The sequence below is a fragment of the Mustelus asterias genome, chromosome 9 (genome assembly GCF_964213995.1).
Source record: "Mustelus asterias chromosome 9, sMusAst1.hap1.1, whole genome shotgun sequence".
Classification (NCBI taxonomy): domain Eukaryota; kingdom Metazoa; phylum Chordata; class Chondrichthyes; order Carcharhiniformes; family Triakidae; genus Mustelus; species Mustelus asterias.
In genome coordinates, this window is record NC_135809.1 from 73014082 (window position 1) to 73040001 (window position 25920).

Genomic DNA, 25920 nt, shown 5'->3' on the forward strand with positions numbered 1-25920 from the left:
CTTCACAGCTGATAGTACCCCTCCCCCCACCCCTGTTACCCACCGACGTGAATCATGACAGGTCCCCCAGGACACGCACCTGGCAAGCAGAACCTGCTCTGAGGCACACTGTAGATTACAGCCCCCAGATGGGAGAAGGTCAAGCACAGGCAATACTTTGGCACTGTCCAGATACTGTCCACTGAGACTGAGACTTCTCGGAGTGTGTCCTGTTGGGGGTGGGGGGGGAGGGGGGTTCCGTTTCCATTAGAGGGCACCATGATGGTGGTGGGGTACGGAGTTCCATGGGGGAAGTGCCGGGGGCAGGGGGGGGGGGGAAGTTGCTTGGTGCGGGGTGGGAGGGTGATGGGGAGAATTCCGTGGTGTGGGCTTAATTCCCTGGTTGCGGAGAGGCAGTGATTTCTATTTTTATTATTGTAAATCTGTTGATCTTTTTAAAAACCTAAGTTGCTGATGGGGTAGGCTCAATCAGAGGCCTTGAGGCCAGTGGTTTCTCTCTGCAACCCCGCCACCCCCCTCCCCCACATTTTTCCTGCTGTGCTACTCTGCAAAAAAAACCAGAACATTTCACTCATAAGGTTAAATGAGAACATGAGTAAAGACCTAAAGCATATAACTAAATGTAATACACTAATAAACAAGGCTACTTAGATTAAAAACGATAAGTTGATATTTGGGTGCTATTTCAAAACTTTAAAACGTGATCAATTAAATAAACTATAGAGATGGCAGGGCATGTTGCATCTTTAGAATGTGGGAATTGGTGAAGAGCACTGTGACTTGCAGCAACCACACCTGCAGAAAGTGTCTGCAGTTGAAGGAATTTTGGTGAACAGTTGATGAATGGAGTCCAAACTCTGGCACAATGATGTACCAGGAAGGGAAAAAGTTCCCTGATTTTTGGATACTCCTCCATGAGGCAGTTTAAGGTTATGTACTTCAGATTTTATCCATGGTTCAGGGAAATGAGGTGTGACTACAAATGAAGCAGTTATGTGGATCCAGAAGGTAGTACTTGTTCAACAAGTAGGTAGTTCCTGGAGCCTGTGGGAACGAGGCGAGATAGATGATCAAATTGACCGTCGCAGCATGGAGTTAGAGGAATAAAAAGGAATGTATTCGTGGCAGGGAACAGTATAATCTGAGGGATAGATACCACTCTCTGCAGGCCAGGCCCCAAGTCCTTAGGCTGTTTTTGCCAACCTGATGCTCGGCTTAAAGGCACCTCTTTGGGCTAGAGAAAAACTTCAGTGAGGGGGACCAACAGCATAAATTAGACTAAGTAGCTAGGCTGTGCTGAAGCAGTATGAGCAACTAGAAACTATATTAAAAAACAAAGCCACCAAGGTAATGATCAATGAATTACTACCTGAGCCACAAGACAAATAGCATAAATAAGATCAGAGTTGAATGTTTGGCTCAAAGATTGGTGTGGTAGAAATAGGTTTTAGTTCATGAGCACTGGCACCAATACTGAGGACAGTGGAAGCTGTTCAGTTGGGACAGTGTTCTCTTAAACCATGCTGGGACCAGTATCCTGGCAAATCAAATAAATAGGACAATAGATAGGGCTTTAAAATGAATAGTAGATGGAGAGGGCAGGGTTCAAGTGAGGAGAAATTTATAAAGTTAAAGACAAGCAAATATCACAGGGCAACTATATGGTTAACAATAACCAGAGTGTGGCAGGAAAGAACAGAACATGCAGACACAAAAATAATCAACAAATAGGCCAAATTAGGAAAAAGTGGTAAAACAAAGTTTAAAATTAAGCTAGCTGAATAAAGATCACAGTGGGGGATTGGGCTAGATTGGTCTACAGAGAGCGGGCATGGACTTAACCGATGGAATAGCCTCCTTATGTGCTGTAATGATTCTAGTTTGGGTGGAGATTGGAAATAGCAAGGGGAAGAAGTCACTGGTGAGAGTAGGTTATCAACGTCCTAACACTAACTATAACGTAGCATAGAGTATTAATTAATTCCTCTGTGCTCTGCCTGAAGACAGCTCCATGGCTCATTGTGTGCAATCCTTCATCCTGAGCCACTTCTATAGCAGTTCCCCCCCCACCGCACCTCCCCCCCCATCCCCCGTGGTGGTTTGCCTGAGCCACTTCTATAGCAATTCCCCCCCCGCACCCGCACCCCCACCCCGCCGTCCCCCGTGGTGGTTTGCCAGTGCCTCTACTCTCAGGGACAGGCTGAATTGAATTCTTGAATTATAGGGAAGTTAAGGGTTATAGTGAACAAGCAGGAAAGTGGATCAGACTGAACGGCGAGATAGGTTCAAAGGGCTTTATTGCCTACTTCCACGACTATTTCTCAAGTTTTTATGTTAAATTTATGCCATTCTCAAATCCTTTCCTTGAAGAAAGTAATAATCAATAGCTGAAAATGTACCAGAAGTGATAGAGGATTATGATGTTCAGGCAAATAGATTGGAATGAGATCTATGAAAAAGGTGGATTTATGCAACTCATTGCTCTTTTCCTCTTTTCAGAAATGTTTTTATGCTGTTATTACAGTTTAAAATTACTCTCAAACACTGTACTGCAAATAACTTAATTTATAGTTGATGTTGTCAGTATTATTACTGTAGAAATTGTAAGATATACCCTTCTTGGCACAGTCCCCTGTCCAATAATGCTCAGAAATAATAATTTACTTGACCTATTCTCTTTTTTTTTCAATAGTTTGATGAAAGATTTAAGTTCAACTGCCAGGATTGCATCTGTGACAAAATCACACATCGTGTCATCTGTCAACCACACAACTGCCCTATTTTTCCCACGATGCCCTGTGAAGGAGAAGGATTTATCAATATTAATGTAACAATTTCAGATGATGATTGTTGCACAAAAACTGTGTGTAGTAAGTTGATTCTTACTTTGTTACAGAAAATCTCATGATATGATAGCAAGTGCTGGGAAACAATTTAAGTGAGAAGACCTACAGGCCAGGATGTTCCTGTAGAAACAGGAAAAACATGATTTTTGTCTTTTTAAGTCAGCTTTGCGTTTGCAGTATAGTTGGCAAGTCAAGGTGGTGTGTGTGAGGAGTGAGGATACCATTTCCATACTCCCTCAGATACCCCGTACCATCCCAAGGCCTTTCAGATCCTCAATGCTACCTCCATGCCCCCTCCATGCGCACTCATCCAATATCCACTAGAACTTCAGGAGCCAAATAATAGTAATGGGAACTATTTTAAATGTGGGTGTAAACAGATTAAACCTGTGATAATGTAATAAAACTCTCATTGAAAGGTTTGCCATTGATACTGCAACTGTTCCCCATAGAAAAAAAGAGTTGATCCTTTCAGTGGCCATTAATTTGAGTAAACAAGCAACCGTATACTCTGAAATTTGGAATACTCTGCATTTGGAATACTGCGCCCAGTTCTGATCGCCACACTACCAGAAGGACGTGGAGACTTTAGAGTGCAGAGGAGGTTTGCCCGGATGTTGCCTGGTATGGAAGGGCTTAGTTATGAGGAGAGTTTGGGTAAACTGGGGTTGTTCTCACTGGAAAGACGGAGGATGAGGGGTGACCTAATAGAGGTGTATAAAATTATGAAAGGCATAGATAGGGTGAACGGTGGGAAGCTTTTTCCCAGGTCGGTGGTGACGTTCACGAGGGGTCATAGGTTCAAGGTGAGGGGGGGGAGGTTTAACACAGATATCAGAAGGACGTATTTTACACAGAGGGTGGTGGGGGCCTGGAATGCGCTGCCGGGCAAGGTGGTGGAGGCGGACACACTGAGAACGTTAAAGACTTATCTAGATAGCCACATGAACGGAGTGGGAATGGAGGGATACAAAAGAATGGTCTAGTTTGGACCAGGGAGCAGCGCAGGCTTGGAGGGCCGAAGGGCCTGTTCCTGTGCTGTATTGTTCTTTGTTCTTTGTTCTTTAAATCACATCAAAGTAGAGTATGTTATTACAAACTCATAAAACTGTCAGTCATTTCCTTGAACAACTTGTCAACAGAGCTGAGCGTCCCTCCGTTTTTGGAACTAAGTGTTTATAATAGGCACATCTCTCAAAACATGAGGTTCCAACTCCAAGGCCTTAAGTTGAAAGAACAGATGGTGTCGTCTCCATTTCAAAGCAGATTTCCTACTGATCAATGGAGAGGAGCAGATGCTGAAATTTTCCTTACCTTTTAAAAGCAGGGAATGTTTATTTTTCAAAGTCAGAATTGTTCGTACATTTAAATCTCAGCACCAAACATGACAGGAAGAGTTTACCAATGCATTTTTGAATGCATCATGACACTTTCTCCCTGGAAAATGTACTATAATGCATGTCAGTAATGATAGTTAAGGTAATGGTTAACTTACCTTCGCAGGACAGAGTTCTATGATGAACCTATGCATTTGTTACATCTGAAGCCAGGTGGCTACTGTAACAGACAGCTGATCCACAATGCATGTTTCACACTTAAGCAGTGAATTGAAAACTTACTTTTATAACTCAAGGAAATTGATCTCCACTTTTGGATAGCTGACCAATAGAATGCTTTGGCCATCCGCTCATGCCGTTGAGGGATCATGAGCCATTTTCAGTTCAGGCTTCATCTACTCGCCACAGATGCATGTGCTGAAAGGGTGTCCCACTGCAGCCTGCCAGCTCTGTCAGCAACTTGGATGTGAAGCGTACTAAAATGGCCTACTATCTGAAATAGTTGTGCACCCTGGCCACTTAGGACAGGCCTTTCTAAAAATGTCACTGATTGGATTGCTGGCATTAATGAGGCACTAAGTCTACCAAAGGCATTTTAAGACTGTTAATTCCTCATTAACAGAATTTAGTTCAATTAAAATCAGCCACAAATAATCCATCTATAAGCTGCTTACAATTTAAAAATATATAGTGTTGCTGATACCAGCACTCCAGGTAGTGCATTTCAATAAATATAGATAGGATAATATTCATTTATAAAGGTTTACAGCATGGAAACAGGCCCTTCAGCCCATTCCATGCCGCCCAGTTTTTGCCATTAAGCTAGTCCCAATTGCCCGTGTTTGGCCCATATCCCTCTATACCAATCTTAGTCATGTAACTATCTAAATGCTTTTTAAAAAACAAAATTGTACCTGCATCTACTACTACCTCTGGCAGCTCAGTCCAGACACTCACCACCCTCTGTGTGAACGAATTGCCCCTCTGGACCCTTTTGTATCGCTCCCCTCTCATCTTAAACCTATGCCCTCTAGTTTTAGATTCCCCTATCTTTGGGAAAAGATGTTGACTATCTACCTTATCTATGTCCCTCATTATTTTATAGACCTCTATAAGATCACCCCTAAGCTCCTACGCTTCAGGGAAAAAAGCCCCAGTCTATCCAGCCTCTCCTGACAAGTCAAACCATCAAGTCCCAGTAGCATCCTAGTAAATCTTTTCTGCACACTTTCTAGTTTAATAATATCCTTTCTATAAAAGGTTGACCAGAACTGTACACAGTATTCCAAGTGTGGCCTTACTAATGTCTTGTACAACTTCAACAGCTCCTGTATTCAATATTCTGACCAATGAAACCAAGCATGCCGAATGCCTTCTTCACCACCCTGTCCACCTGTGACTCCACTTTCAATGAGCTATGAACCTGTACTCCTAGATCTCTTTATTCTATAGCTGTCCCCAACGCCCTACCATTAACTGAGTAGGTCCTGCCCTGATTTGATCTACCAAAATGCATCACCTCACATTTATCTAAATTAAACACCATCTGCCATTCATGGGCCCACTGGTCCAATTGATCAAGATCCTGTTGCAATCCTAGATAACCTTCTTCACTGCCCACTATACCACCAATCTTGGTGTCATCTGCAAACTTACTAACCATACTCCATAAATTCTCATCCAAATATAAATGACAAATAACAGTGGACCCAGCATTGATCCCTGAGGCACACCACTGGTCACAGGCCTCCAGTTTGAAAAACAACCCTCTACACCACCCTCTGTCTTCTGTCATCAATCCAATTTTGTATCCAATTGGCAACCTCACCCTGGATCCCATGAGATGCAGCAACCTAGGATACGTCTTTGATGGCTTTTACCTTGTCCTCTTGGGAATGTAAATCTCTAGCATCCAATTTGAAGCTTAGGTACAGACAAAAACAGACAATGCTGGAAAATCTCAGCAGGTCTGACAGCATCTGTGGATAGAGCACTGTGTGATCAATACCAACACCCATCTAGGACCCTTTATCTCCCCCCTGTCCCTCGGATCCCATCCCTCCTAACCCCAGTCCTTGCTGCTTATTCACCATGCCGTCTGACCTTCCCCTCTCCGAGGCTGAGTGTGCTGTGCTCAGCAAAGGACTCGGCTGAGTACCTTTACGTCCTCAATGAATTTTTGGTTCGACATGATGCTAAACTTTTCTTCTTCCGCCGCCTTCATCTCTATGCTCACTTCTTTGGGCTGGAGTCCTCCCCCTTTCAGCAGATCCTTTCAACCAGTTCCAGCATTCCCTCTTTACCTGGACCTCTCTCTCTGGCCTCTTACCTGCTCTTGATCTTTTCATGAGAACTGTTGGTGTGACATCGGCCGTCTCAATTTCTTCATTCCTCTCGACTACTCTAACTTTTCCCCTTCTGAACTTGCTGCATTTCGCTCTCTCAGGTCCAACCCTGACCTTGTCATCAAACCCGCCAACAAGGCTGGTTCTGTTGTTGTCTGGTGTACAGACCTCTACCTCTCAGAGGCTGAGTGCCAACTCTCGAACTCTTCCTCCTGCCTCCCCTGGACCACAACCCGACCACCAAACATCAATCCACTGTTTCCAGGACTATCAATGACCTCATCTCCTGCAGCGATCTTCCCTCCACAGCTTCCAACCTCATAGCCTCCCAACCTCGGACAGCCCGCTTCTACCTCCTTCCCAAAATCCACAAACAGGACAGCCCCGGTAGGCCCATCGTGTCAGCCTGTTCCTGCCCCACCAAACTCATTTCCTCCTGTCTTGACTCCATTCTCTCTCATCTTTTCCAGTCCCTTCCCACCTACATCCGCGATTCCTCCGATGTTTTATGCCATATCAACGATTTCCAGTACCCTGGCCCATACCGCCTCCCCTTCACCATGGATGTCCAATCTCTCCACAACTCCATTCCCCACCCAGATGGCCTCAAAGGTCTTCACTACTTCCTGAAACAGAGGTCTGAACAATCCCCATCCACCACCACTCTCCTCCATGTGGCTGAACTGTTTCTCTCACTCAACAATTTCTCCTTTAACTCGTCTCACTTCCTCCAAATATAAGGTGTGGCTATGGGCCCCTGTTATGCCTGTCTCTTTCTGGGTTATGTGGAGCATTCCCTGTTCCAATCCTACTCCGGCCCCCTCCCACAACTCCTTTATCGGTACATCAATGACTATTTTGGTGCCACTTCATGCTCTCATGTGGTCCTGGAAAAATTTAGCAATTTTGTTTCCAATTTCCACCCCTCTATCACCTTCACATGGTCCATCTCTGATACTTCTCTTCTCTTCCTTGACCTTTCTGTCTCCATTTCTGGTGATAAACTGTTCATCAGCATCCATTGCAAGCCCAGCGACTCCCACAACTACCTTGACTACAGCTCTTCACACCACACAGCCTGTAAGGACTCCATCCCATTCTCTCAGTTCCTTTGCCTCTGCCGCATCTGTTCTGATGATGCCACTTTCCAAAATAGTGTTGCCAATATGTCTTCTGTCTTCCTCCTTCTTCAATTGTGGCTTTCCACCTACTGTGGTTGACAGGGCTCTCAACCACATCCAACCCATCCCCCAAGCCACTGCTTTCACCCCGTCCCTTCCCTCCCAGTACAGGATAGAGGTCCCCTTGTCCTCACTTTTCTCCCCACCAGTCTCCGCATTCAAACGATCATCCTCCACCATTTCCGCCAACTTCAACTTGATGCCACTACTGAACACATCTTCCCCTCACTCCCCTTTGAGCATTCCACAGGGACCATTCTCTCCGGGACACCTGGTCTACTCCTCCATCACACCTAACACCTCACGCCCTGCCCACGGCACCTTCCCATGCAATCACAGAAGGTGCAACACCTGCCCCTTTACCTCCTCCCTGCTCACCTTCCCAGGTCCCAAACATTCCTTTCAGGTGAAGCAGTGCTTCACATGAGCCTCCTTCAATCCGGTCTATTGACCAAATGGCAGACAAGTGTACTGATGTAACACCTTGTGGGTGTGAATGGCGACCAACTCTTGGGAATCTTTATCCAGCTCCAGCTGTTGATATGCATGACTCAGATCTAACTTGGTGTACTTAAGGCCCCCTGGCAACTTTGTGTAGAGGTCCTCAATGCTCAGAATGGGGTATTGGTCTATCAGGACTCTTCAGTTCACAGCTAACTTATAATCTCCACAGACTCCCTCAGTGTGATCTGGTTTCAAAAGTGGGACTAATGATGCAGCCCATTCAGAAAATTGCACTGGTTATATGACACCCAATCTTTTTAACTCAACTTCCACTTTATGAAGAAGTGCATAAGGCACTGGGTGTACATGAAAGAATTTTGGTGTAGCCTCAGAGTTCAAGTAAATTTTGGCTTCAGCCCCTTTTATTCACCCCAGTTCCTTCTGAGTATCTCCACAAGAGCTCTTGAAAACCTCCATCCTGAATATGCAATATCTCAAGCCAGTCCAATTTTATCTGTTTCAACCAGTCTTGACCCATGAGACAAGGTCTGTGACCCTCAATCACTAGAACTGGTAGTTGTGCTGTCTGGTTCTATAGGGTACAGTTACTGCAACTGACCCTACTGTCTTCAGCATCTCTCCTGTATAGGTTGGTAAAATGACTTCTGAATAGCTCAACCTCAAGGGTTGCAAACAATTCTGGAGGTATCTGAACACTTGTTCACTTATAACTGTGGCCACAGCTCCAGTTTCCGCCTCCATCTTCAGCGATCTGCCATTGGCCAACAGGAATATCTCGACAGGTGACTTGTTGCGTTGGACCTGGTTTAAAATATGTTTCAGATAACCTTGTTGGGTTCCTCAGCCAGTTGGTTTAATGGCCTTAGCCATTTTTTTGTATGCTCTGTCTTGCCTGCTTTACTCTGCACCAAGCCTGCAAATGACCTTTCTTCTTGAAGTAAAAACATGTATAATATTTGCACCAGCACATTTCCTGGGAGTGTTTTCCCCATGCAAAAAACATACTTCCATCCCTGGCACTGTACTACCCGTCTCGGGCTCTGCTGTGCCTTCACTCGGACTGTTCCTCACAGCGGCCCTTTTCCACCACAAACAGTTCAACTTGTTGGTACCTTGTAATTCACTTACACTTTGCTCAGCACATTTAATCACCTGGGTCATCTCTGTGGCTTTTTCCAAAGAGATTTTTGCCTCAGCCAGCAGCGTTTTCTGTATTGTGAGACTGTTAATCCCGCAAACCAAATGGTCTAACACCTCCCCCAAAGCTGGGCCAAATTCAAGGTGCTCTGCTCAAGGTCACAGTCTGACCATAAATCCAGAGACCATCTCCCCTGGTTCCCTCACAGCAGAATGAAACTTATACCTGAACATGATGATTGAAGATCAGCGGTTAAAATGGGCTTTGACTTTGTGTCTGGAGCATCAAGTGATGTTAGAATCCTCACTAGACAATAAGTTTGTGGGCCACAGTTTGTGAGTAGTATCACCTTTTGTTTTCCTCTAAAGCGATCTTGTTAGCCATGAAAAAATAATGCACCCTTTTGAAAAATTGCCCACAACTCTCATTCTGGGTCAAACAGCTCAACCTTACTGATTAAAAGCATCTGTACCTATTTCTTCTTCGATCACTTTCCTCTCCTAACTGTGTACTGCAACCTTCCAACGACTGACATAGTTTTTCTTTTTTGCCAGTTTAATAACTGGAGGCAACTTGAAGTGGCTCCAAAAACAAAGGGTTTATTAAACTAATGTAACTATATCCAAAATAAGGGTCTGACAGAACACACGCACATGTCTACTCTCTTCTCCTCCTTGGCTCCAGCTGAAGGTCCTCCCTGTCCCAGGATGCGCATCCCCACTCCAGATTGGCGCAGCTTCCAGAACGGCCACTCCACAGGGTCCGTCTTGATCATCTGGTCCACAAAGGATTGCCCCTTTAAGGGGGCCACATTAAGTTATTCATTACATTCAAGGGACTTAAATTTAGAAATAGTTTAACAGTCATTTACAATTAGTTTGATTTGACTCTTGTATCTCATGTGATTTATTTAGGGTGCAACAGCAACCTTTGTTCGCCAACTGAAGCTAAATGTGATCTTGGATTTAAAGTGGCATCAAAGATTCCAGATGGGCACTGTTGTCCAGTTTATACATGTGGTAGGTTAACACAGTATTCTGCATGGTTTTGAATACATGTAAATCATATACAGGAAAGAACGTTGAAAAAAGACCATTGCAGCTATCAGTCCAATTGCTACTAGCCAAAGAGTGCAATCTTTCACATTGTCCATCTCATCCCCCAAGCAAACTCCTGAGAGAGGCAAAAAACACAGATTAAAAAAACTTTCAGCCAATTCAGGGTAATCTCTGGAAAACCTATCTCTGTCTGCAGAAGGCAATCAAGCAAGTTCCAGGGATCAAAGTTGTTCACGATTCAGTAAAAAGTCTCGCAACACCAGGTTAAAGTCCAACAGGTTTATTTGGTAGCACTAGCTTTCAAAGCACTGCCCCTTCATCAGGTGGGTGGAGAATTTGTTTCACAAACAGGGCATATATAGACACAGACTCAATTACAAGATAATGGTTGGAATGCAAATCTTAACAGGTAATCAAGTCTTTACAGGTGCAGACAATGTGAGTGGAGAAAGGGCTAAGCACAGGTTAAAGAGACATACATATATTCAGTGTATTCCCACTCGTTTTAAATGCAACTTGTATATACACCAAACCACCAAAAGATTGGGCAGAACCAAAAATGAGAGAGACTAAATAACCAGATTTACCAACCATTACTGTCCCTTTTTCTTCTGAAATTGAGATGATTGTTATCTCAATTGCGATTGCGGATGTGGTTCCCATTTTCAAGAAGGGGAATAGGGATAGCCCAGGAAATTACCGAGCGGTGAGTCTAACCTCAGTGGTTGGTAAGCTGATGGAGAAGATCCTGAGGGACAAGATTTATGAGCATTTAGAGAGGTTTAGTATGCTCAAGAATACTCAGCATGGCTTTGTCAAAGGCAGATCGTGCCTTACGAGCCTGGTGGAGTTCTTCGAAAATGTGACTAAACACATTGAAGAAGGGAAAGCGGTAGATGTGGTTTATATGGATTTTAGCAAGGCGTTTGATAAGGTCCCCATGCAAGGCTTCTAGAAAAAGTGAGAGGGCATGGGATCCAAGGGGCTGCTGCCCTGTGGATCCAGAACTGGCTTGCCCAAAGGAGGCAGAGAGTGTGTATAGATGGGTCTTTTTCTAAATGGAGGTCGGTCACCAGTGGTGTGCCCCAGGGATCTGTTCTGGGACCCTTGCTGTTTGTCATTTTCATAAATGACCTGGATGAGGAAGTGGAGGGATGGGTTGGTAAGTTTGCTGACGACACGAAGGTTGGTGGGGTTGTGGATAGTCTGGAGGGATGTCAGAAGTTACAGAGGGACATAGATAGGATGCAAGACTGGGCGGAGAAGTGGCAGATGGACTTCAACCCAGATAAATGTGTAGTGGTCCATTTTGGCAGGTCAAATGGGATGAAGGAGTTTAATACAATATAAAGGGAAAGACTCTTAGTACTCTTAGTACTCTTAGTACTCTTAGTACTCTTAGTACTCTTAGTACAGTACTTAGTACTGTTGAGGATCAGAAGGACCTTGGGGTCCGGGTCCATAGGACTCTAAAATTGGCCCCGCAGGTGGAGGAGGTGGTTAAGAAGGCGTATGGTGTGCTGGCCTTTATCAATCAAGGGATTGAGTTTAGGAGTCCGGGGATAATGATGCAGCTATATAAGACCCTCGTCAGACCCCACTTGGAGTACTGTGCTCAGTTCTGGTCGCCTCATTACAGAAGGATGTGGAAAAGATTGAAAAGGTGCAGAGGAGATTTACAAGGATGTTGCCTGGATTGAGTGGCATGCCTTATGAGGATAGGCTGAGGGAGCTTGGTCTTTTCTCCTTGGAGAAATGTACTTGTTGCCCATGTACTCCGTGCCCTAGGTCCAATACATTGGAATAAAAGATATTTGACATTGGAATAAATGTGCACATCAGTGACTTATTCTTGTCTGAGTGGAAATAAGTGTTCCACAGATTGGAATTAATTGGATCTTTTATTTTTAAAACAACACGTGAAGGGGCCTAACTTCTGTCTACCACCATTAACTTGAAGGTTTTGTAATTTCTTTTCATAGAGCCATTGGGCGTTTGCGTGAATGAAGGAGCAGAATACTATGTAAGTTGGTTATTTAGAAAGTGACATTTTCTTTAAACTCATTAGTTTAGTTTATTTAATGATAAAAATTAATTGACTAATTTTCTTCTGCCCGTACAGCCTGGAGCAATTGTTCCTCTCTCGCCCTGTCAAAGCTGCACTTGTAGCAACAAAACTGATGCAATAACTCTGCTAAACACCATTACATGTCGAAAACTTGAATGCAATAAGAAGTGTGACCAAGTAAGAATTTTTATTTGAGAATTGTCAATCATTTTGCAGCAATTAAATGGAAAATGTGCATTTAGTGGGCAGAATTCTCCCAAAACACCACCTATCAGAGAATTCAGCAGGAAGCCCAAAAATCGGTTTTATGCCAGCATGAACTTACAACTTAATCTTCTATCGATGCCCATTATGGCAGATTGGGAAACCCCACTGAAGGTCAGCGTGAAACTCTTTGCATCTCTTAATGATATGCAGCTGGAGGTCTGACCACTAATGCCCAATTCTTTGCAGCGTGTGGCGGAAAACATGTCAATGTGAAACAGGTTTGGAATTGTATGGCGTGCAAGATGTCACAACTCACCTGAACAATACCTGGGGCTGCCTCTAGAGTTCGGGATGGAGGTTGACAGCAAAAATGGACCCTGAAACACCATAGCAGTGGGTGGCGGGGAGCATCTGCATTTGGACCAGAGTCCTGAAGGATCCATCTTCCAGTCTCAGAATGTTCTTGGAGATCCATCTTCATTCTCAGGGAGTCCATCTTCCAGCCTCAGAGTGCTCTGAGAGATCCATCTTCATTTTTAGGATATACATCTTGTTTCTTCAATAGGGATGTTGGGTACCTTTTCAATATGGCAGACTATGAGCCATCAAGCCGGACCCACCAGAGAATATGGCATAATGATTGAGGTTGGGACTGGAAGATTTGGCATGTTTTCCTGCTGGCTTCTGCAGCAGGAAACATTCAATGTTCCTGCCACAGGGCTTGGTCCCCAGATGGGAGAATTCCGCTCGCGGTGTTGGTGATTACAGTCAGAAAACCATCACTGTCTCTGTAACTCACAAATATCACAGATGACATGTTTGGTTTCCTCAGTCCTCTGCCAGGCAATCCCTACCAGCTATTTAGAGAGTGAAGTGGTTGAAGCCTGGTGGCAATTTTGCAATGACTGACCTTTTTTCCTGGGCCAAGAAACAGTATTAAATTAAAAATAAAGAGCCAAGTACAGTTACATTTAGAAATGAAGAACAAGTTAACATTTTGCCTGTGACATATAGCAAATATTTTGCACAAACAGCCTTTATGAGGGAGTAATCACTGCATTTTGCAACAGGGATTTGAGTACCAGGAGGCGATTGGAAAATGTTGTGGCAAATGTGTCCAGACTAGATGCGTGATACAAATGGGAGACGAAACTGTTCAACTAATAATGGTTTGTATAATTATATCATTTTAAAATGAATAATTGATTCTTTGTTACTTTTTGTTTTGTATCAGTAATACTTATCAGCTAATATCCTATCTGATGCACAGGATAAATGGAAGAACATGGCCATTTCTTACCTACCTCAATATGTTTTTGTTTCTTTTTTCAGTCTATTTCCTGTTATGCTTCCGTTTTTTTGCTGTATTTCACTTTTGTTTCTGTGTCATTAACTATTTTTGCCCTTCCTTTGTGCCATCTTCTGTTTCTTGCTGTCGTTTTAAATTTTCTTCCAGGTGGGAGGTGATGGTGGTATGCGATGGCATTCTGAGAAAGAAAAAGCACCAAAACCTGTAGGCTGTATTTGTATGAAAGTTGTGGGGAAACGTGTCCTTCAATGGCTTTTTTTCCAATTGCCTGTCTCAGGGTCTATGCTTCTCCCTACTGCTTCACCTTCCTATTTCTGCATCCATCCCATCATTATCCTACTTCTCTCCTTCTACCTTTCAACTACTTATTGGCCTCAGTATATAGCTTTTCTGTAACGCTCTTTTTCTCTCACCCACCTGCCTTACCCTAGTTTCTTTCCCTCACAGGTATTGTGACTATATTTAACATTTTATAACTGTCCAAAAAGCATAACTGACTTGCCTTTGAAATTTGATTTTTAAACATTATTGAACTCACATTATCTCCCTCAGCTAGATATATATTCAAAACATTGTAGAATATAAAAACAAAAATTGTAACCAGTGTTGAATCAGAGGCTCTGGGCTGAATTATATGTGGCTGGGGGACCGAGGGGTAAGGGGAACAACAGCTCACCCCCTATGGAAGGAATGTCAGCATGGAGCTGACATCCTCCATGTCAACCAGACCCATAAAGTGCTGCAAGGCTGCTAAATGACGGCCAAGTGGGATTTCCATCCCTCAATGGGGAGTCAAGTTGGACCTTGGTGGAGTGGATGGTGTAGGGGTGGATGGTGATGGGGTTGGGTGGTTCAGCCGGACTTTGGGGGTTGTGAGTGGAGTGGGTGGGGGGGAGGGGCGGGTGGGCGGTGGTGCAGCAGCGGTGCTTGAAAGTTGAGAGTTGGCCTTGGGGGATGTTCTGATTGTAGTGGGTGGAAACCCCATGTGGGGAAGAAGTACCCTGGGGACAAATCCCATGGAGGGAAAATTCCATTGGTGGGGAATTCTGTGGAGTAGGACTCTTTGTGGGGGGAGATGGAGAAAGCCCTTGGGAATTTGAGTCCATGGGGTCAGTCCCGTGTGGGGTTGTTGTGGATCTGTAGAATAGCCACCCAGAAGTTAGAACAAGTTTTAATTCTTCTAACTTTTTCGAGGTACTTATTGATGTAACACAGTTGGAATCACTTAAAGTTTGCTACTTACAAATCATTTTTAGATGGTTCCCAATACAGGGCAATTGTCCAACGCAGTTTGCACTTCTTAGGCAAATGCTGTGGAGGCTGTTACCTGGGACTTTCTGGGGTGTACCCCAGTGCATCTTTGGCATGCCCCCACACCCCAAGTAAATTAGTGATACTTTTTAACACAATGTTCTCTTATTTTTGCTTGCTATTCTAGCCTGGGAAAACATGGCCATCACCTTATAACAACTGTACAGTTTATGGATGCATACAAATTAATGACAGCTTAATATCTACCAGTTCCAAGCTGATTTGTCCTGATTTTCATCCAGAGGATTGTGAACCGGTGAGTATGTGAGAGCTTCAAGAATATACTGAATGCAAATCCAACTTTAAACAATGCAACTCATTTATAAATTAAGCCAAATTTGTTCAAACATATAATGCTATTGAAATTATTCCAACTTTCAGTGTTAGTTTATGTCCAAATGCAGCAAGACCCGGACAATATCCAGGCTTGGGCTGACAAATGGCAACTAACATTCACATCAAACAAGGCCAAGCTATAAACATCTTCTACAAGAGAAAATCTAACCATTGCCTCTTGACATTCAGTGACATTACCATCACCAAATCCTGCACTATCAACATTCTGGGGGTTACCATTGACCAAACACTGAACTGGACTGGCCACATAACTGTGGCTACCAGAGCAGGTCAGAGTCTAGGAATCCTGAGGCAAATAACTCACCACCATTCTCCCCAATGCCTGTCCATCATCTACAATAAGAAGTCTCACAACACCAGGTTAAAGTCCAACAGGTTTATTTGGTAGCAAAAGCCACTAGCTTTCGGAGCACTGCTCCTTCGTCAGGTAAGTGGGAGTTCTGTTCACAAACACGGCATATAAAGACACAAACTCAATTTACAAAATAATGATTGGAATGCGAGTCTTTACAGGTAATCAAGTCTTAAAGGTACAGACAATGTGAGTGGAGAGAGGGTTAAGCCCAAGTTAAAGAGATGTGTATAGTCTCCATCCTGGACCACAATGTCTTCACCTTCAACAACCAGTTCTTCACCCAGACACATAGAACAGCCATGGAGACCAAATTCGCACCTCAATATGCCAACATCTTCATGCACAGGTTCGAACAAGACCTCTTCACCGCACAAGACCTTCAACCGATGCTATACACTAGATACATCGATGACATTTTCTTCCTTTGGACTCATGGTGAACAATCACTGAAACAACTATATGATGACATCAACAAGTTCCATCCTACCATCAGACTCACCATGGGCTACCCTCCAGAATCGGTTGCATTCTTGGACACACGCATCTCCATTAAGGACGGTCAGCTCAGCACCTCACTGTACCGCAAGCCCACGGATATTCTCACGATGCTCCACTTCTCCAGCTTCCATCTAAACACGTTAAAGAAGCCATCCCCTACGGACAAGCCCTCCGTATACACAGGATCTGCTCAGATGAGGAGGATCGCAACAGACACCTCCAGACCCTGAAAGATGCCCTCATAAGAATAGGATATGGCGCTCGACTCATCGATCAACAGTTCCGACGCGCCACAGCGAAAAGCTGCACAGACCTCCTCAGAAGACAAACACTGTGGACACGGTGGACAGAGTACCCTTCGTCATCCAGTACTTCCCCGGAGCGGAGAAGATACGACATCTTCTCCGGAGCCTTCAACATGTCATTGATGAAGATGAACATCTCGCCAAGGCCATCCCCACACCCCCACTTCTTGCCTTCAAACAACCGCACAACCTCAAACAGACCATTGTCCGCAGCAAACTATCCAGCCTTCAGGAGAAAAGTGACCACGACACCACACAACCCTGCCACAGCAACCTCTGCAAGACGTGCCGGATCATCGACACGGATGCCATCATCTCACGTGAGAACACCATCCACCAGGCACACGGTACATACGCTTGCAACTCGGCCAACGTTGTCTACCTGATACGCTGCAGGAAAGGATGTCCCGAGGCATGGTACATTGGGGAGACCATGCAGACGCTACGACAACGGATGTATGAACACCGTTCGACAATCACCAGGCAAGAGTGTTCTCTTCCTGTTGGGGAACACTTCAGCGGTCACGGGCATTCGGCCTCTGATCTTCGGGTAAGCGTTCTCCAAGGCGGACTTCACGACACACGACAACACAGAGTCGCTGAGCAGAGACTGATAGCCAAGTTCTGCACACAGGAGGACGGCCTCAACCGGGATTTTGGGTTCATGTCACACTATCTGTAACCCCCATGACTTGCCTGGGCTTGCAAAATCTCACTAACTGTCCCAGCTGGAGACAATACACATCCCTTTAACCTGTGCTTAACCCTCTCTCCACTCACATTGTCTGTACCTTTAAGACTTGATTACCTGTAAAGACTCGCATTCCAATCATTATTTTGTAAATTGAGTTTGTGTCTTTATATGCCCTGTTTGTGAATAGAACTCCCAATTATCTGACGAAGGGGCAGCGCTCCGAAAGCTAGTGGCTTTTGCTACCAAATAAACCCGTTGGACTTTAACCTGGTGTTGTGAGACATCTTACTGTGTTTACCCCAGTCCAACGCCGGCATCTCCACATTATTATCTACAAGGCATAAGTCAGGAGTGTATTGGAATATACTCCACTTGTTGGATGAGTGGAGCTCCAACAACACTTAAGAAGCTCGACACCATCCAGGACAAAGCAGCCCACTTGATTGCTACCCCATCCACAAACATTCAATTCTTCTCCCACTGATGAAGAGTGGCAGCAGTGTGTACAATTGCAAGATGCACTGCAGGAATTCACCAAGGTTCTTACGGCAGCACCTTCCAAACCCACGACCACTACCATCTACCATGAAGGACAAGGTCAGCAGACACATGGGAACACCACCACTTGGAGGTTCCTCTCTAAGTGACTCACCATCCTGACATGGAAATATATCACTGATCTTTTGTTGGGTCAGAATCCTGGAACTCAGGAATTTGGGTGTGCCATCCCCACAGGGACTGTGGTAGTTAGATCACCACCACCTTCTCAAGGGCAATTCAGGATGGACAATTAATGATGGCCTAGCCAACGACACTTATATCCCATAAATTAATTTATAAAAAACAGCAATTCAAAATAAGATAGGAAAAAATGCCTTTGCTGAGTTAATATGAAAAAATTCTAATTGACACAAACTTGACTTGGTGCAAGTTGCACCCTAAGAACTTGCAGCTCCCCTCTAATGTTACTTACATCACTGAGGCCAACAGAGGCTTGTTGGTTCAATGTATTTCAAGCAGATCTCAAAAAGCATACAGGAAATTATTGGTGACTCAAGATCATACGGTTGACAAACATTAATTTGAATGTTGAATAAAAATCCTGTGTCTGCATTTGTTGTTCATTGTTAGTTCTTGATCCTTCCAATTACTATCATTTTGTAAGATATATAATTCACCATAGTGCGGCCTTAACATAGTTTGGGATATTCTGATTAAAACTTTGTTTGATGTTGCAGGGCACGATTACTACAACTGAAGATGGCTGTTGTAAAACATGTGAGTCTTGAAACAAGCATTATTATTATGGGTAAAGTGTAAAAATGTGTTACTAGGTTTTTAAACCATTCAATAGAAATAATTCCTTAATTTAAACACCTGGCCTTTTGAGGAATGAAGCCTAAGGGTCAGAGACCAATTATAATAGTCAACATCTTGGTACATATATGACTGCTGCAAATGTGAAGTCTGCATTCAATAGTCAATAGACTATTGAAGTTTTGATTTGCTGGTTTGTTCCATAAAGTAACCATGTTCCTTATGATAATGGCTTCACCTTTATTAGCCAGTGTTTAGAGTTGAATCCCTTTCTAATATTATGAGTCAGGTTTTCGCAGAGTTCGGCCAACTTAGGCATTCTTTAAAAATGGCGGTCAAGACTCAGCTCTAGGATTCTGACAATTCTTACAGGCACAGTATAAGAGTGTAAGTAGCACAGTTAAAGACTCCATCACACCATCCAAACCCCAAAAATGTTATGGAATCAGGCCTCTTCCATACGTAGTTGTAGACCATGGTACTTCAAAGGAGCTAGAAACCACAGTGGAATCTTAGTCCCAACTTGGGAACCCCACAAAGAATCATTCACCTGCTCCTGGAATTTTTTCATTGACAGACTTGGAAATATAATCATTCAGTCATTTCAGTTTCGATAGTTAAACGTTATACTTTGAGTTAGATCTGTTTTACTGCAGTGATTGAACTTAGGGCTCTGACTTGCAAAGATAAGTTGACCATTATATTGATTAGCATTGTGGAGATGTTGAGAAAAATACTTTGTGCATTTTAAAACTGAATAAATGACTACTTGGGAATAGTGCTGTTATTGTTTGAAGTGATTTAAATGCCCTCAGCTGTTTCAATTTCGAAAAAACTGGTCTTCAGCTTTCATTAACACCTTCTGGACGAAGTCCTTGAAAAATATAGAGCAAGTAGAAAGGTGCTCAAACAAGGAGTTGGGAGGGCTAAAAGGGGTCATGAAATGTCATTGGCCAGCAGGGTATTTTATACAAATATTAGGAGCAAAGGATAGCAAGGGAAAGAGTAGATCCACTCAAGGATAAAGGAGGGAGGTTATGTGTGGAACCAGAGGAAGTGGGTGAGATCCTTAATGAGTACTTTGCATCTGTATTTACCCAAGAGAGGTACATGAGGGATCTTGAGGTTAGGAAAGAAGTGTGAATACTCTCGGATAGGTCAACATAATGAGGGAGGAAGTATTGGGTGTCTTAACTGCATTAAGGTAGGGAAGTCCCCAGTTCTGGGTTAGGTCTATCCCAAGATAGTGTGGTAAGCAAGGGGGGAAATAGCTGAGGCCTTAACATATATTTTTGCATCCTCTTTGGCCACAGGCGAGGTTCCAGAGGACTGGAGAATGGCCAATGTTGTTTCTTTGTTTAAGAAGGGAAACAGAGATAATCCAGGTATTTACAGGCTGGTGAGCCTGACGTCAGTGGTGGGGAAGCTATTGGAGAACATACTGAGAGACAGGATTTATTCACATTTGGAGGCAAATGGACTTGTTAGTGAAAGGCAACAGGTTTTGTGCAGGTCATGTCTCACCAACTTGATTGAGCTTTTTGAGGAGGTGACAAGAATGATTGATGAGGAAAAGGCAGTGATTGTTGTCTATATGGACTTTAGTAAGGCATTTGACAAGGTCCCTCATGGCAGGCTGGTACAAAAGGTAAAGCCACGTTTGATCTTGGTGTGTTGGCTGGATGGATACAGAACTGGCTTGGTCATAGAAGACAGAGAGTAGTAGTGGAAGGGTACTTTTCAGAATGGAGATGAGTAACTAGTGTTGTTCCACAGGAATCAATGCTGGGACCTTTATTATTTGTAACATATATAAATGATCTGGAAAAAATGTGGTGGTCTGATTAAGTTTGCAGATCACACAAAAATTGGCAGATTTGCAGATAGTGATGAAGATTGTCTAAGGATACAGCAGGAGAGAGGTAGATTGCAGACTTGGGCAGATAAATAGCAGATGAAGTTTAATCAGGACAAATACAAGGTGATGCATTTTGGAAGATCCAATTCAGGTGCGAATTATACAGTAAATGGCAGAACCTTTAGGAGCATTGACACACAGATGGATCTGAGCATTCAGGTCCACAGATCCCTGAAAGTGGTAACATAGGTGGATTAGGTGAGAAAGAAGGCAGACAGCATGCTTGCCTTCATTGGCCAAGGCATTGTGTATAAAAGTTGACAAGTTATCTTAAAGTTGTATTGAACTTTGGTCAGGCCACATTTGGAAGTATTGCTGGTTGCCACACTACCAGAAGGACATGGAAGCTTGGGAGAGAGTGCAAAGAAGGTTTACCAAAATATTGCTGGGCCTTGAGGGTGTTGGCTATGAGGAGATATTGGATAAATTAGATTATTTTCACTGGAAAGGCTGAGGGGGTGACCTGATAGAGGTCTACAAAATTATGAGATGCATAGATCGACTGGATAGTCAGAGACCTTTTCCCAGGGTGGAATGGTCAACTACAAGAAGGCACAGGTTCAAGGTAAGAGAGGGAAGGTTTAGGGGTGGAATGCAGGGAAGGTTTTTCACACATTGGGTGGTGGGTGCCTGGAATACTCTGCCAGTGAAAGTGATGAAAGCAGGCACGTTAGCAATGTTCTCGGTGTATCTTGATTGACACGTGAATCGGGGACGAACAGAGGGATAGTAGCTGTGTATGGGCAATATATAGTGGGTCTAAATAAGTATTAGGAGTCAATGCAAGTTTGTTGGGCTGAAGGGCCTGTTCTTGTGCTGTATTGTTCTTTGTTTACTTCGATTGATAAGCCTTCTGATATGGCTTAGAAATAAAACCATTTGTTTTTGCAATTTCAATAGAATTCATTGTGATGGTTTACTTTAAAAGCAAGGACATTATGAAGGCTTAGCTGAGCTTTGAAAGCTCCTGAACCATTTATATCAGCAGAAGACTGTGTGGACAGCTTGAATGACAGTTTTAAGAGGTTATAGTGGAATGATTATCAGTTTAGGCTGTGGTGATTGAAAAGATGCTTGTTTTTGACCACTTGAGGAGATTTCACTTTTTTCAATGGTGTCTTTGAATGAGGATTTCTTTCAATATGAAGTGTGTTTGAGTAAGAGTTCTATTAGATTGTTATGAGTTTGATTTTTCAAACACATTTTTCAAACTCATTTTTCATGAGATTGAGTGTCTTGGGCTACAAGAAGATATAGACAGGATGTTCAAATAGGCAGATAAGTGGCAGATGGAATTTAACCTTGAAAAGTGTGATATAATATACTTTGGAAGGAGTCATTTGACAAGGAAGTACTTAATGAACGGCATGACACTCGGAAGTTTTGAGGAACAAAGGATTCTCGGTGTGTTTGTCCATAGATCTCTGAAGGCAGAAATGCAATTTTTTTGGATGGTGAAAAAGGCATATGGGACACTGGCCTTTAACAATTGAAGCATAGATTACAAAAGCAGGGAGGCCATTTTGGAGTTGTAAAAAACTTGGGTGAGATCCACAGCTAGAGTAGTGTGTGCAGTTCTAGTTGCCATATTATAGGAAGGATGTGATTGCACTGGAGGGGGTGCAGAGGCGATTCACCAGGATGTTGCCTAGGATGGAATGATAAGTTATGTAGAGAGATTGGATAGGTTTGTGTTGTTTTTGTTGGAGCAGAGAAGATTGAGGACAGCTTGATCGAAGTGTACAATATTATGAGGGGCATGGTGGATAGGGAGCAGCAGTTCCCCTCAGTTAAAGAGTCAGTCATGAAGGGACACAAGTTGAAGGTGAGGGGCAGGAGGTATTGGGGGGATGTGAGGAAAACCTATTTTACCCAGAGGGGGGCGGAGGGGCGATGGTCTGGAATGCGCTGCCTAGAAGGGTGGTGAAGGCAGGATGCCTCACATCCTTTAAAAAGTACCTGGGTGAACACTTGGCACATCATAATATTCAAGGCAATGGACCAAATGCTGTTAAATGGGATTAGGTAGATAGGTCAGATGCTTCTCACATGTTAGTGCAGACTCGATGGGCTGAAGGACCTCTTCTGCACTGCGATACTGTGATTCTGTCTATTTCAAATACATGAGGGGGCATGGGATATGAGGAGGCATGGGGATATGGTGAGCATGGGGAAATGAGGACGAATGAAGAGCACATGGGGTAATGAGGAGGCATGGTGAGGGTGAGGGGGGTGTGGGGGAGGGGTTGAGCAATCAGGTTCAAGGGCCTGACATCCTCCACTAAAACTGGGCCAATGTGCCAGGAAACGGAGGTGGATGTTCTAACCTGCCAGAATTGCCAATCTCCCACCTCCATTGTCACCTTGGGCCTATTTCTGGAAGTGGAGAACCTGACTCCAACTTATCTCTTCCATGGACATCTGGCCCTATGTGTATTACAGTCATTTGAGTGTGCTGAAATGTGCTTATGAGTAATGGTTTTCCCTGACATGCTGAGTAATACCAGCTCTTTTTTAATGATTATTTCATGGGATGTGAGCATCACTAGCAAGGTGAGCATTTGATTCTCATCCTTATTTATCTATGAATCTATGAATACTTATTTACCCTTCATAAGGTGCTGGTGCGTAAATGAGTCAGGAAGCCCGAATGGAAAGGAACATAGTATATTCCAGAACGCAAAGTAAAACCACTACTGTGGTGTACACACACTAGTCCCTGCCTGGGACTGCAGTTCAGCAGGCCACTGCCTGTTACCAGGAGAACTCGTACACAATGAGCCCCACAGGAAGATCAATCAGTGATTTTCCATGGACCTCGTGGGGGTTATCACACCCATCCTTCAACTCTGTTTTGGTCCTTGGAGTCGGAGTCCCTTTTATGAGCTTCACCTACTCTTTGACAGGGTGTAATCCATCCTTGTCAACTCTGTACCCGAGGTACATTACCTCTTGACCTGGAACACACATTTTCCACTTTTTAATCAGACACTAGCATCAGAAAAAAGCCGTAAGACCGCCTCCAAAATCTCCAAATCTTCCTTTGCAGTAGCTTCTGAGATTAAAACATCATCCAGATAGATGCCACTCTGGGCACCCCTTGAAGAATGTTCTCCATCATTCTTTGAAATATGGCACAAGCTGAAGGCACCACAAAGGACAAGCGAATATTCTCACACAGTCCTTTGTGAGTATTTATGGTGACATACTTCGTGGATGACACCTCAAGCTCCAATTGGAGATAGGCACGGCTCATGTCTAATTTGGAAAATATGTCACTCCCAGCCAGCTTCGCATTCAAATCTTCTAAGTATGGCATTGGGTATCTCTGTAAGCTGGAGGCTCTGTTGACTGTCAATTTATAATCCACAGAGACAGACTGAATTGCCAGGTTTTAAAATTGGGACTACTGCCGTGGTCCATTCAGCAAATTGTATTGGGCATAAAATGCCAAATTCCTCCAGACATTCAAATTTGGTATCTACTTTGGTTCGTAGGGCATAGGGGATTGGTTGTATCTTCAGGTATTTAGGTTGGGCCTCTGTGTCCACGTAGATCTTGGCCCTCATGTCGCTAATCTTCCCAAGGCCTTCTTGGAACACTTTGGGATACTTTCCAATGATTTTGTATAAATTGCCAGTACCCGTTTTAAAGATCTGTTGCCAAACTAGGCAGGTTTTCTCTAGCCAGTCTCTTCCCAAAAGGCTGGGTCCTGGTCCTTGCATCACTATTAGGGGGAGTCGGACTGCCTGTTGCCTGTGCGTAACTGGGGTTACAGTGGTCCCAACAATACGTAAAGGCTCCCCAGTGTATGTGGCCAATCGAGACTTGATGTCTCACAGGCTTAAAGGCAAGATGCCCAATCGGAGTTGCCTAAAGGTTTGTTCCCCAATAATCGATACAGTGGCTCCTGTGTCCATCTTCATGATGTGGAGATGCTGGCGTTGGACTGGGGTGAACACAGTAAGAGTTTTAACAACACCAGGTTAAAGTCCAACAGGTTTATTTGGTAGCAAATACCATTAGCTTTTGGAGCGCTACTCCTTCGTCAGATGGAGTGGAAATGTGCTCTCAAACAGGGCACAGAGACACAAAATCAAGTTACAGAATACTGATTAGAATGCGAATCCCTCCAGCCAACCAGATCTTAAAGATACAGACAATGTGGGTGGAGGGAGCATTAAGCACAGGTTAAAGAGATGTGTATTGTCTCCAGAAGAGACAATATTGTGGGAAAAGGGTAGCAAAGACATAAATGAGCTGCAGATGCTTGAGATGGGGTGAAGTCAGGCGATGTTACTGAGTGGAAATAAGCAGTCTTAGTGATGGCACAAAAGTGACGCTTAGCTAGTATTATCACTGAAAGAAAGCAATCCACTTTCTAATGTTATAATTACTTAGTAAGAATGCATTTAAAAAAGTTAAAGTCTACTTGCAGTTGTTACACACACTTGATGATGTGCCATTTATTCTAGTAAAGAAGCAGCCAAAAGACCGCTTCTGCATTGGAAGTACCAATGTTCCTATTATTACTAATTCACATTGAGTGTTAAATGGATCCAAGCCAGATGGAGAAGTACAAACCAAGATAAAACTGTTTTCCTTGATTTATTCACAAATCCTTGCCTCTTAATTACTACCCAAGTGTCCCAGCTGACTCTCTTTATTCTTTTTTGAGTACAATGCAAAAGTAAACAAATCAACCAATAGCCCTTTAAAGGGGTTAACTTTCTTTAAATGAGATCTCAGTCCTGAATCAAACAATGCCAATTACATGTATCATTAACAATATAATAAAAAAAACATTAACCTTGAAGTGCCACTTGCTTATTGTATCTCAGAGAATATATCTGCCAATTGTAGATCTCAGACAAATCATATTGGATTCAAAACGTTAACTCTGTTTCTTATTCCACAGATGATGCCAGGCTGGCTGAGTATTTCCAGCACTTTCTGTTTTTATTTCAGATTTCCAGTATCCGCAGTATTTTGTATTCGTAAAATGCTTAATATTTTACTTACTATTTTGCTCATTGAAAATAACAGCAACTTTTATCAAAAGAAAAATCAACATTTAAAATATAAACCCACAACAACATGAATGGGATACTCTCGCCTTAGGCTTTGGGGGGAGAAAAATTGGTTCTGTTTTATTAATTATTATTTTCATGAGCCTTTCTAGCCTTCAAACCTATTTTTCAGTTGGAATAA

The 25920-nt window shown here is 43.4% G+C and overlaps 1 protein-coding gene across 1 annotated transcript in view; it reads left to right on the forward strand.

Moving 5' to 3' along the window:
- Nucleotides 1-25920, forward strand: part of LOC144499246 (uncharacterized) — a 163272-nt gene that overhangs the window by 133576 nt on the left and 3776 nt on the right. Inside the window, exons 65-71 of the mRNA XM_078221363.1 lie at nucleotides 2693-2870; nucleotides 10227-10331; nucleotides 12353-12393; nucleotides 12493-12615; nucleotides 13716-13814; nucleotides 15393-15521; nucleotides 18713-18752. Coding sequence (XP_078077489.1) covers nucleotides 2693-2870; nucleotides 10227-10331; nucleotides 12353-12393; nucleotides 12493-12615; nucleotides 13716-13814; nucleotides 15393-15521; nucleotides 18713-18752 — 715 coding nt within the window. The remainder of the gene's footprint in view (nucleotides 1-2692; nucleotides 2871-10226; nucleotides 10332-12352; nucleotides 12394-12492; nucleotides 12616-13715; nucleotides 13815-15392; nucleotides 15522-18712; nucleotides 18753-25920) is intronic.